Here is a 13,632-nt window from a genome sequence, read left to right on the forward strand (position 1 = left end):
CCCAATTACCTGAGGTGGACTCTCTTGGTGCACCCCCTTGTGGGCTGTGTGCACAGTCTTGTTGTAGTTAAGTCTTGATTGTTGTAGGTATCACTGGGAGGAATTGACCAATTGGCTGTGAGAATCAGCTGTGTCTGCAGTGGGAGAACTTCTGTGCTGGAGACACCCCTCTGGGGCAAGACTTGCTTCAGTGGGGCTTTGGTGCTCACTTAGTCACTCTGACCACCGGGTATACTGGTTCCTGGATCTTTTAGGAGGTGCTAATCTAGCCTTTGCCTGAGGCTACTCAGCTGGAGCTCAGCTGTGAAGGAATGCAAGTTGCCCTGGGGCCTTGGGCCAGCTGCAAGTTTGTTAGGTAATTTTCAGATTTCAAAAGCCTCCGTGGTGCACAGCTTGGGCGGGGCAGGGTCCCAGGGGATCAATAGGGCGGAGCAAACAGCTATGGCTGATTGTCAGTCCTTCCCTAAGAGGCCCCGAGTCTCCGTGTCTGGGTCATCGCTGCAGGCACCTCTGAGAGAAAGCCGCCCTCGAGATGCGAACAATGCCAGACAGTCTAGCCTCTCCCCGTATTAGTCAGGGTCCCCAGAGACTCGCCCGGAACTGGAGTTCAGAGCAGTAGGGAGTTTGAGACTCCCTCTCAATTGAAAAAGCCAACCGTGTCCTCAGCCGCCAGCCCTTTCCTCGTCCGCCTCCGTACCTGTGCACTTAACTTCTGCACCGCAGCTCCTCTGAATCTTGGCATGCTTTTCTCTTTCCTTCTAATTGTAGTATTTCCACTCAGCCAGCCTTCCTGTGGTTCTGTATGATGCCCGTTCTGTCTTTTAATTGTATTCTTGAAGTGGTTGTACGAGGCAGCAATCTCTGGTGTTTACCTATGCCGCCATCTTGGTTTCTTCGAAACACTCTTATATATATGCTATTTTTAGTGTTCCCCAAAGCTAAGCTAGAATTTCTAAAGTGCTAAGAACCTATTAGGGAATCACAGAATTGTCTTTTTCTTTATAAATCTTATAACATTGTCCTCATTATTACACCTAATCACTTAAAACACCAACCAAAAAACAAAAAATTATCAAAGTCTCACAAATCTTACTAATTATAATGAAGTGATAAAGGTGTGAAAGTAATGTAATAATAATTGAGCTTAGTAGTTATAGTTTAGAAATATTTACAGGTATTATGGACAAAACACTGATGCATTCATTTCTATTCCTCTTTCAGATAAGGTAACTGAGGCTCAGATAAGTTAAATAACTTGCCACAGGGCACAGAGCCCTGTGAGCCTGTGTTCAGATTGCAAGATGCAAAGTAATAAGCATCCCAAATCTTACTATTTTGTTTTATAGAACAGAACTGAAACTGACCCGGAAGGCAGCCTACGTGAGATACTTCAATAGCTCAGCCTTCTTCTTCTCAGGGTTCTTTGTGGTGTTTTTGTCTGTGCTTCCCTATGCATTTTTCAAAGGAGTCGTCCTTCGAAAAATATTCACGACCATCTCATTCTGCATTGTTCTGCGCATGGCAGTCACTCGGCAGTTTCCCTGGGCTGTACAGACATGGTATGACTCTCTTGGAGCAATAAACAAAATACAGGTAACGTACCAAAAGTGGGCATTGTATTGTATACAATGATTTGAGAATAGCTTAGAACTTTAATAGTGGGCAGACTGTCTTGGGCCTGTTTGATGCTCAGAATTTTCTCTCTTTTTTTTTTTTTTTAAAAAATACATTTTATTGACTTTTCACAGAGAGGAAGGGAGAGAGATTTATCTTGGGCCTGTTTGATGCTCAGAATTTTCTCTCTTGACGTCTATATGTGGTCTAACAAGCCCTAGTAATGGAAGTTTATTGAAATAAAATAAAAGCCTGTGAGATCCTCTCAAGTCAAAGCAATTGCAGAAAATATTGTTTCTGTATTCTGAGGAATTTTATTCAAGTCATCAATCAATAGGTTATTCTCATGCACTTGATAAATGTGCACAAAGATGTTGGCAGGTTTACCAGGAAGTTAAAGAACTTTTCAGCGAACTCTAGGAATATTCACTTCAAACTTTTCCAAGTATTTCCTTGGGCAATATGGTGGATGTGAATGGCATTTTATATCACATGAATTACCTTAAAATCCCAGCAATGCTGATGTAGCTGGGAGCTCTGAAGAAAAGTTCTCAAATCCTCAAGTGATGAGACTCAAGTTTATACAAAGCTAATTTAATCACTACTATGAACTTGTATGTGGTTATAATTTTTATAATTAATATGCAGGTGAAAATGTTTTATACTTTTAAAATACTATTTAAATATTTAACCCAGAAAATAAATCACTGTGACATACATAAAGGTGGTGATGAAAGGTGAGCCACTTTTAAATGGTTCTGCCACTATTTAATCTAGGCCAGAGTTTGCAAATTGTGGCCCATGGACCTAATTTTGGCCCCTAGACCTGTTTTATTTGACCTTCACATTAAAAAGAAGAAAAACATTAGAATTATTTGCCAGCATTTAAAATGAGAAGATGTCACATATGCAACAAATTGTATCTTCAGCCTCCTTTGAAGGATTGGAATATATAGTAAAGGGGTCCTCTTCCCTAATTTTATCATGTTTCAAAAGTGTGTTTGAGATCTGCAATTTAGGCAAATTGATGAGTGTAGCTCAAAACCATAGCAGATCTTGGACTAATCTTATTTCTTCTCTTAAACCATCACAGGTGTGTGTGTGTGTGTGTGTGTGTGAGAGAGAGAGAGAGAGAGAGAGAGAGAGAGAGAGAGAGAAGAACAGACATATAGACCAGAAATGAGAAAATGAGTGTGTCACGGAGACAGAGAGGGGCCACTGAACAGGAACACAGATCTTGAAAAAAAATTAGAGAAAAAGAGAGAAACCAAAATTGAAGTAGCAAGAGAGAGAAAAGTAGAGAAGAAAGGTGGAAAGCGAGGAGGCAGGGACCAGGCTGGTTTCATTACCTCTGGTGGTGAAGACTTCAGGATGCCTGGGCTTAATTCTTCCTTGTGCTCCCACCTGCCCACAGAACACTGTGAATGGGAGTCTCTAATAGGACCCTTTTAGAATCAAGGTTTGATGCCTTAAGATCAGTTATATCAGAACTTCACACCCTTACTTAACCCAGAGAAGTGATGCTAATGATGCTTCTAAAAAGGGGTGGGGTTGCCAAAAAGATAAAGATACTGGTTTTCTCTTCGTCCCAATTGAGGCAAATTCGTTAGTGCAGGGTGCTTTATAAGGTCTATAAAACATTAGAATATAACTTAACAATGTTTTTGCTCTGTCTTTATTAACAGGATTTCTTACAAAAGCAAGAGTACAAGACATTGGAATATAACTTAACAACTACAGAAGTAGTGATGGAGAATGTAACAGCTTTCTGGGAAGAGGTAAGAATTTAAAAAATTTACTTCAATACTTAAGCATTTTTTTGTGTGAATGTCATTTTCATATTAATGGACAATGAGAATGATGTTAGAACTGGAAGGCGAACCACTCTATTTATTTTATAGATTAAGAAATAGAGGCTCAGGAATGTTAAATAGAGTATTGAAACCTCTTTACATTTTTTTGAGTCATATAACTTGTTTCACATAACATATCAGGAAGTAATACAAAGTTCATTGATTTTGGATCTGAGTAGAGCTGAATCTGAATCCTGGTTCTGCTGTTTGTTCTCTGTGTAATCTAGATAGAGTTATAGAACTCTGTGGAGCCTTTGATTCTCCATCTGTAAAATGGGAATATTAATATTCACCTGGCAGACTTATGTAAAGTGTTCAGCTGAATACCATGCACATAATAATTCCTCAATAAATGCTACCTTATCTGATCTCAAGTTCCAGGCCAAGTGCTTTACAGACTCCAGTCAACATAAAGATGTATGAGATCTCTACCAATGTATGGTTTTCTATGATTTGTGCTCATTTTAATTTATTATTAAAAAATCCTCATATTTCTCAAAGTCAGAAAATATATTTATCAATGATTTTCAGCCTCTAATGAAGCAATATCTGATATCTTATTATTGAGAATCCCTGTTGAGTTCCTATTTCTTATCACTGATATCTGTGTAAAGATAGGAGTTATGAAACTAATGTCCTATTTCTACATACTATACAATATCTTAAATTTGTTTTATAAGCAACATGATCACCAGAACTTCACTTTACTTCATGTTTTAAGGTATAGGTAAGAGATAATTCTTTTTTTTTTCATTTTACCTAAAACTATCTTTTATTAGGATTCTGGTCAAGAGAATAATTCTTTATCTGACTAGCAAAGTTGTGTGTGGGTCAGATTGATACTACTTTTTTGCTTTTAGAAATTTCAAATGCCCTTCTAGGTATGAAGGAAAAATAAATTTGACATTTTCCACAACTATTTTCAAACAATTGCTTTCCTACTCTTGGACAAAAGTCCTCAGTTTCACTCTCCTAAAAGTAAGTATGTGTTGTCTCCTTTAATTCTCAAAATAGTCCTATGAGCTAGTAATATTAACATTTTCATTTCAATGATAAGGAAATGGAGGCTTAGAAAGGTGAAGGTACCTGGCTTAGCTCACACAACTATCAAGAGTTGAAGCCAGATTTTGGACCCAAATGTCACCACCTATAACCCTTTCACTGAACCATTGACTCGGGTCTGTCTGTATCCTCACTTTCCACATTACTGTGTCCTCAGACTGTGACTTCTAGTCATCCCTGCCTGCCATTTCAGTAGTGATGGCCACTGAGTCTCCACCTAAGTCTCCTACCATTTCATGCTCTCTGTGGGTGACCTCACCCAGGCTCACCCTTGAGGACAAGGAGTTAATGACTCTCAAATGCAAATCTCTGGCCCCACTTTCCTGAACTTCATGTATGTATTCCAAATTTTCTACATGCTCCTCAAGCCCTTCACATTTATCACTCCCCCAGTTTCCAGTATATTCTTTTTCTCCTTTGATGACGTCACCATCAACCCAGTTATCCAGGAGGTAAGTCCCTGATGAGTTATATATGACTCCTTCCTCACTCCAAACCTATGAGTAGGTAGAATTTCTATTTATGTGTTGGAAGCTGAGACTTAGAAAGTTTAAGTTACTAGAAGGAGGTTATACAACTAGATAGGGTGGAGCTAGAAGATTAGCTTAAGTTTCTCTGACTGCAGAGCCCTTTTCCACTGCCTCTAACTTTTTTAAAGAGTGACTATTGCTTTACTGTATACAAAACAACTTTATATATATTACCTCAATAACTCAGGAGACTGAAGCTCAGAATGTTATAATGACTTGTCAACCATGACTCAGCTAGTTGAGAAGATGAAACAAAAAGTGAGATTAATACAAATACTATCAAAACCATTCCACTCACAGCTATATAGGGTTCATAAATATGGTGAATGTTCAGCCTTACTAGGGAGCAAATAAATAAGGCTAAGATCTGATAGGGAGATTCCATTTTCACCTAGAAAACTATAAAAGAGGACAAAACAAATAACAAAAGCAACAGTGTTGATAAGGGTCCTTGAAAAACTATCACTATCATATATTGATGGAGGAAATTTTTGAACTACTTTCCAAAGGACTTGGAATTTTATAACCTGTTCTCTTTGGAAAGTTCACTTGCCAAAATTTATACTAAAAAAAAAGAATGTACTCCATATTTGTAGCAAAGTACATATATATAGTTTATATATACTCTTGGATACTATCCTGCAACCAAAATATATTTAGAAGAATGCTTAATGGTATATGAAAATTTTTATCATCTTTTTAAAGTCAGAAAAGCAGGTCACAAACTTTATATACAATTTTTATTAATGTAAAAATTATATATGGTTTTATATATTATGTACATTTATATTATATGTAAAAGTGGAGGGATATCAGTTGAAATGTTAAATAAGGTTTTTTCCTCAGTAGTAGTGCTATAGATAATTTCTTCTTTCTGCTTTTCTACATTTTCCAAATTTCCTGAAATTAGTATCTTAATTCTGTAATTAGAAATCAAAGTTATTATGAACAATAACCTGCCATTGGTCCGAGTCTGTCTTACTGGATAAAAGTCCTTCTAAGCATGCCGCACAATCTCCTTAACAGCCTGTACTGCCCACCTTACCAAGCACAGCCTTTGTCATCTTGTCATATGTATCTGACCCAGCCACTCATCATTCCCGACACATAGTTTGTTCTTTGAAGCCTAAATCATTGTGCATGCAGACCCATCTTCCTAGAATACGTATACTATTTCTTGGTCTTGTGAAGTCCCACTTACATCCTTTATAGCCTGGTGTGTAGATCATTTACTTGGTTAAGCTCCAGGCTGAGTCGGCTGCTCCTTCTAATGTACTCCCATAGGACTTGGTATGATTTTCAGTTGTAGCACTAAGCACATTGCAATATTAATATTTATTCATGTTATTCTCCCATGTGGGATTCTTTGAAGTTATCTTTAATACAGAGGTGATACTCAATAAGTTTAATCTATTTGATAAATAAATGAATAAGGGAATAACAAATACCTTTGTCTCATTTTTTAACACTTTTTTAAAAAATTGATTTTTAGAGAGGAAGGGAGAGGGAGAGAGAGAAACATCGATGTGAGAGCAAAATATCAGTCGGCTGCTTCCTGCATGCCTCCTACCAGGGAACAAGCCTGCAACCCAGGCACATGCGCTGACTGAGAATCAAACTGGCAACCTTATGGTGCACAGGAAGATGCCCAACCGACTGAATCAAACCATCCAGGGCTCTCTCTCTCTCTCTCTCTCTCTCTCTCTCTCTCTCTCAAACATATTATTGTTGAATTCAGAGAGGAAGGGAGAGGGAGAGAGAGAGAAATATCACTGATGAGAGAGAATCATTAATCAGCTGCCTCCTGCATGCCCCCTATTGGGGATTGAGCCCACAACCTGGGCTTGTGCCCTTGGCCAAAATCGAACCCCAGACCTTCAGTCTGCAGGTGGACACTCTATACACTGAGCCAAACTGGCTAGGGCCAGGGCTCATTTTTTAACACCTTAATTGATTATTTCTTAAAAGCTTTGCTTTTAGTTGTCTGATGACTGAGGGACCATTAGTCATCTATAACATAAGGATTCAAAGCAGCAGTCTTCAAATGTAAAAGGATTTTGAAAAACTATGAACTCTGACACATGTTTAAGTTGACTTATAAACTTTTCAACATAAGTTTAAGTGGTGGCAAAAGATGTAATTCCTGTTTATTGTATGTAAAATGGATTTTTGTCAAAACTTGGGAGCTGCACTTTCAGTGTATTCAATTTATGGAAGATGATAAATAAATTTATGTAGTCAGTGATCATTATCAAGCCAATCAGTTGACTTTATGTCAGAAAAAGTATAACTTTACTTTAAAATGGGTGGGTGCAGGCTAGAAGGGGTCAATGGGGGAAAAGGGGGGACATATGTAATACTTTCAACAATAAAGGTTTAAAAAAATGAAGATAGTTAATGTATATTAACTTATTAAATTATTAAAAATTAAATAAGTAATCAAATAAATAGTTAACTAAAATCCCTTATTCTCCAATTCATTTCTGAAATCTATTCTAAGCTAGGTAAGACACAATTGCCTTCTTGTGTAAATGGAATTCATTCAAATAATCTGGCAATATTGTCACGTTTATCGTTTTTGTTGTTATTTGCTTTTTGTTAATCATCATCTGAGGATATTTATCCATTGATTTTTAGAGGGAGGGGAAGGAAGGCAGGGGGGAGAGGACAGAGAAAGAGAGAGATTGAAAAATCGATGCGAGAGAGACACGTGGATTGGTTGCCTCCTGCACTTGCCCCTTCTGGGGCTGGGATCGAACCTGCAACCCAGGTATGTGCCCTTAACCAGGAATCGCACTTGCCACCCTTCCATGCACAAGCCAATGCTCTAACCATGAGGCAACACTTGCCAGAGCATGGTTATGTTTAATAATAACTACTTAAATAAATAATTTGAGCCTTTCAGAGGAATGTACTACTAACATGATAGAGTAGAAGTCAGATTTGGGCTGTAATTCCACTGTAGCCTATTAGTTATGTGACTTTTGCCATTTAACCTCTCTGAATCACAGTCTACAGCTTTGAAAGAAAGGGATTGTCAAAACTTGCCACATATATTATTGTTATGCTGAGGATTAAATGATAATGTTTATGTACCCAACCTACAGGAGGTGTATATATAAATACTTATATAGATAAATAGGTATATTTAATTTAATTTGATGTCTAGCAATAATCTAAGACATTAAAATGGTTATTATTAAATGTCATAATTATCATTTCAACTGTTTTGGATCATGTGCTCTAGAAATCATGGGCTATATAATTATGTGCTATAATATATGGATCATGGACCATGTGCTTTTCAAATTCATCATACATAAATAGTTATTGAAAATATCTGGAAAGCTGACTTTTTAAATTTTCTGTTTTTTTCTTAACAGGGATTTGGGGAATTATTTGAGAATGCAAAACAAAACAATAATACTAGAAACATCTGCAATGGCGATAACAGCATCATCTTCAGTAACATCGCACTTCTTGGTACTCCTGTCCTGAAAGATATCAATTTCAAGATAGAAAGAGGACAGTTGTTGGCAGTTGCTGGATCTACTGGAGCAGGCAAGGTAGTTTATCTTGTTCTTTATCATTAAGTTTTTAACTTGACATGCATTTCTTCTTTCTTTTTCTAGTTTGTCTGTAGTGTAAAAAAGGTATTTTGAAGAAATGTTTACATTGGTATTAGGATAATGCTTAGATATAGTGTATCTTATAATATAAATTATTCCACCGATAACATCTTCTAGCCTTTATTTCTTCATATTATTACCAGTGACTCTCTCTACACCTTTCAATTTTGTAAAGCTCTCAGTGCAGTGTGTTGTACAAGGTGGACATTCAGTAACTTTATTGAACAAATGAACCATCAATTTTTTAAAATTGTTTTATTGCTTAAAGTATTACAAAGACTTGTATTATATTTTTCTCCTTTTTTTTCTCCCCTTGACCTTCCCCTAGCCTCCCATACCCCCCAGTGTCTTGTGTCCATTGGTTATGCTTATATGCATGCATACAAGTCCTTCAGTTCATCTCTTCTCCCGCCCCCCCAACCCTCCCTGGCCTTCCCGCTGTAGTTTGACATTCTGTTGCTCTGCCTCGGTATCTATTTTTGTTCATCAGTTTATAATGGTCTTAATTATCCATAAATGAGTGAGATCATGTGGTATTTTTCTTTCATTTACTGGCTTATTTCACTTAGCATAATGCTCTCCAGTTCCATCCATGCTGTTGCAAAAGATAAGAATTCCTTCTTTTTTACAGCAGCATAGTATTCGAACCATCAATTTTTACCAGTCTGTGGCACACACATTTTTTCAGAACTTGTCCAGGAAAATCATACAGGCATTTTTTGACATTAGAATTTTGAAACAAATACAATAAAGTTGCAGGATACAAAATCAATGTGCAAAAATCCACTGCCTTCCTATATACCAGTGATGGCGAACCTTTTGAGCTCAGCATGTCAGCATTTTGAAAAACCCTAACTTAACTCTGGTGCCGCGTCACATATAGAAATTTCTTGATATTTGCAACCATAGTAAAACAAAGACTTATATTTTTGATATTTATTTTATATATTTAAATGCCATTTAACAAAGAAAAATCAACCAAAAAAATGAGTTCACGTGTCACCTCTGACATGCATGTCATAGGTTCACCATCACTGCTATATACTAACAATGAAACTTCAGAAAGAGAAATGAAAAAAGAAAACAAAAACCAATTCCTTTTGCAAGTGCAACCAAAAGAATAAAATACTTAGTAATAAACTTAACAAAGGGTATGAAGGACCTACATACTGAAAACTACAAAGCAAAATGAAATGGAAAGATATTCTGTGTTCATGGGTTAGAAGAATCAACATAGTTAATATGGCCTTATTACCCAAAGCCATATACAGATTTATTGCAACACCCATCAAAATCTAAATGGCATATTTTAAAGAAATAGAAAAAACAATTTCCATATTTGTATGGGACCACAAAAGTCCCCAAATAGCTAAAGCAATCCTGAGAAAAAAGAACGAAGCCAGAAGTATCACACTACCTGACTGCAAATTATACTACAGAGCTACAATAATCAAAACAGCATGGTATTGGCAGAAAAACAGACACACAGACCAATGAAACACAATTGACAACCCAGAAATAAAACCACATGTATATGGGCAAATAATTTTTGACAAAGGATCCAAAAAACACAATGGAGAAAAGAAAGTCTCTTAAATAAATGGTTCTGGGAAAATTGGAAACTCACATGCAAATGAATGAAACTAGATTACAGTTTGTCTCCATGTAAAAAAAAATAATTAAAAATTGATCAAAGACCTAAATGTAAGATTTGAAACAATAAATTATATAGAAAAAAATAGGTACTAAACTTATGGACCTTGGTCGGATAGAGCATTTTATGAATTTGACCCCCAAAGCAAGGGAAGTAAATGACTGGGACTATATCAAACTAAGCTTCTGCATAGCAAAAGAAATGATCAATAAAACAAAAGGCAATCAACTGAATGGGAGATGATATTTGCAAACAACAGCTCCAACAAGGGGTTAATATCCAAACTATATAAAGAATTCATACAACTCAACACCAAATAATACAATTAATAAATGGGCAGAGGACCTGAACAGAAACCTCTCTGAGAAGACATACAAATGATCAACAGAAATATTCAACTTCACTAGCTATTAGGGAAATGCAAATAAAAGCTACAATGAGATACCAGCTATCACCTGTTAGAATAGCTATTCTCAACAAGTAATAACAAGTATTGGAGAGGCTATGGAGAAAAAGGAATCCTCATTCACTGCAGGCGGGAGTGTAAACTGGTACAACCACTATGGAAAGCAGTGTGGCAGTTCCTCAGAAAATTAAGAATAGAGTCACCATATGACCCAATAATCTCTTTTTGGGGGGACCTAAGGGAAAAACTCTAAAACATTTATTCGCAAAGATATATGCACTCCTATATTCATTGCAACATTATTCACAGTGGCCAAGACATGGAGACAACCAAAGTGTTCTTGAATAGAGGATTGGATAAAGAAGAAAAGATGAAATACTGCCATTTGGGACAACATGGGTGGACCTTGAGAATATTATGCTAAACAAAATAAGTCAGTCAGAAAAAGCTATGAACCATATGATTTCACCCATATGTGGGATATAAAACTGAAACTCATAAACAACAGTATGGTGGTTACCAGAGGGAAGGGGGTGGGGCTATAATAAAGGGTAAAGGGAGGCAAATATATGGTGACAGAAGATGATTTGACTGGGTGGTGGGCACACAATTCAGTATACAAATCATGTATCATAGAAATGTGCACTTGAAACCTATAGGACTTATTAATCAATGTCATCCCAATAAATTTAATTAAAAAATTTTGGAGAATGGACTCAGATTTACTTATGATTTACTATGAGGGAAAATTATTAAGTGGAATAGTTTTTTGAAGAAAATACATAAGAATGTTAAGTTATTCAGTGCTGGTCAGCCTCCTGCCCTCCCCACCCCCGCTACTTGCTTTTGTTGTAGGTTAGAAAGCAAAAATAGGTAAATGTTCAAACCTCATTGTCAGGAGAAGAGAAGGCTTCATAGTGATCTTTAAGAATATGAGCTATCATTCAGATAATGTTGAAACACTTGGTCTCTTTATGAAATTTAAAGGGCATGAAGTAATCAAATCAGAGATGTAAATCAGAGCTACACATTTTTTTTGAAAAATGGTATGGTTTTTTGTTCTAATTTACATTAGGCATCTTTCATTTAGGAAACATCCTTGAATTATTTTAATTAAGTGTAATTGATATAAGAATCTGCATCACTGGGTACCCTTGACTGAAGGCTGGCTTACCACATCTCCCACGGGGTGTGGGGATTTTCAGTTCTCTTATTGTCTCTACCACAATTGAAACAGTTTTGTGGCCTTGCTGATAACCCATGACACCACATAGTCTCCATCCTTCTTCCTGGCCATGCTCTGACACTAAGCTTTAGCTGGGTCATAAACACTGAGCATTAGATGTGTAGAATAAGCTATTAGCTCCAGCTTTTGCTTATGTTTTAAATAAAATACAGTATCTTCAAAGATTTATTAATATTTTTGTATTTTTATACATTTATATATATTTAATGATGTTTTAATTTTACTTCATATCTCTCAAAATACCAAAATATTACTATGTATAAATATATAAATTTGCCGAAACCGGTTTGGCTCAGTGGATAGAGCGTCGGCCTGCGGACTGAAAGGTCCCAGGTTCGATTCCGGTCAGGGGCATGTACCTGGGTTGCGGGCACATCCCCAGTAGGAGATGTGCAGGAGGCAGCTGATCGATGTTTCTCTCTCATCGATGTTTCTAACTCTCTATCTCTCTCCGTTGGGTGTGACTAGGATGGCAGGGGAGGGAAGTTGGGGGCGATGAGGCCAGCAGGGAAGGCAGTTGGGGGCCATCAGGCCAGCAGGGGAGGACAGTTGGGGGCCATCAGGCTGGCAGGGGAGGGCAATTGGGGGCAATCAGGCCAGCAGGAAAGAGCAGTTGGGGGTGATTGGGCAGGTAGGCAGGCGAATGGTTAGGAGCCAGCAGTCCCAGATTGTGAGAGGGATGTCCAACAGCCTTTTGGGTCTGATCCCACAGGGATCGTGTCTAAATCAGCAGTCAGATATCCCCCAAGGGGTCCCAGATTAGAGAGGGTACAGACCACGCTGAGGGACACCCGCCCTGTGCATGAATTTCATGCACCAGGTCTCGTGTCTAATCTAATAAAAGAGAAACATGAAAATTGACTGCCCCCCCGCTACGCCCCAAGCCACGCCCACCAGCCAATGGAGGCGACTATATGCAAATTAACCCAACCAAGATGGCGGCCCGCAGCCACGGAGCAGGAGCAAGCAGGAGGCTTGGTTGCCCCAGCCATGGAGGAAGCCAAGCTTCCTGCCTGCCCTGGCCAGCTGTGGCCTCCACTCAAGGCAACAAAGTTTCAATTATAGAAGAAAAATAAATCCTAGATACCTGCTTCCAGCCAGCCTTCACTGGGAGCTTGGGTGGCTGGGGGCTGTGGCCAGCCTGCAAACAGCCATCAGCCCCTCACCCAGGCTGGCCAGGCACCCCAACAGGGACCCCCACCCTGAAGGGGGTGTGGCCAGTCTGAAAACAGCCTTCAGCCCCTCACCCAGGCTTGCCAGGCACCCCAGCCGGACCCCCACCCTGATCAGGGACACCCTTCAGGGCAAACCAGCCAGCCCCCACCCATGCACCAGGCCTCTATCCTATAAAATAAAAGGGTAATATGCAAATTGACCCTAACAGTAGAACGACTGGGAATGACTGGTCACTATGACACACACTGACCACCAGGGGGCAGACGCTCAATGCAGGAGCTGCCCCCTGTTGGTCAGTGCGCTCCCACAGGGGGAACTCTGCTTAGGCACAAGCCAGGCTGACGGCTGCCAGTACAGCGGTGGTGGTGGGAGCCTCTCCTGCCTCCTCAGCAGTGCTAAGGATGTCCGACTGCAGCTTAGGCCTGCTCCCCGCTGGCAAGTGGACATCCCCTGAGGGCTCCT

At 38.7% G+C, this 13,632-nt stretch overlaps 1 protein-coding gene across 1 annotated transcript in view; it reads left to right on the forward strand.

Moving 5' to 3' along the window:
• CFTR (cystic fibrosis transmembrane conductance regulator (ATP-binding cassette sub-family C, member 7)) overlaps positions 1–13,632 on the forward strand; it is a 195,095-nt gene that overhangs the window by 65,076 nt on the left and 116,387 nt on the right. Inside the window, exons 8-10 of the mRNA XM_005871579.2 lie at positions 1,347–1,593; positions 3,300–3,392; positions 8,443–8,625. Of these exons, the coding sequence (XP_005871641.1) occupies positions 1,347–1,593; positions 3,300–3,392; positions 8,443–8,625 (523 nt within the window). The remainder of the gene's footprint in view (positions 1–1,346; positions 1,594–3,299; positions 3,393–8,442; positions 8,626–13,632) is intronic.

Source organism: Myotis brandtii, unplaced genomic scaffold (assembly GCF_000412655.1).
Source record: "Myotis brandtii unplaced genomic scaffold, ASM41265v1 scaffold348, whole genome shotgun sequence".
Taxonomy (NCBI): Eukaryota; Metazoa; Chordata; class Mammalia; order Chiroptera; family Vespertilionidae; genus Myotis; species Myotis brandtii.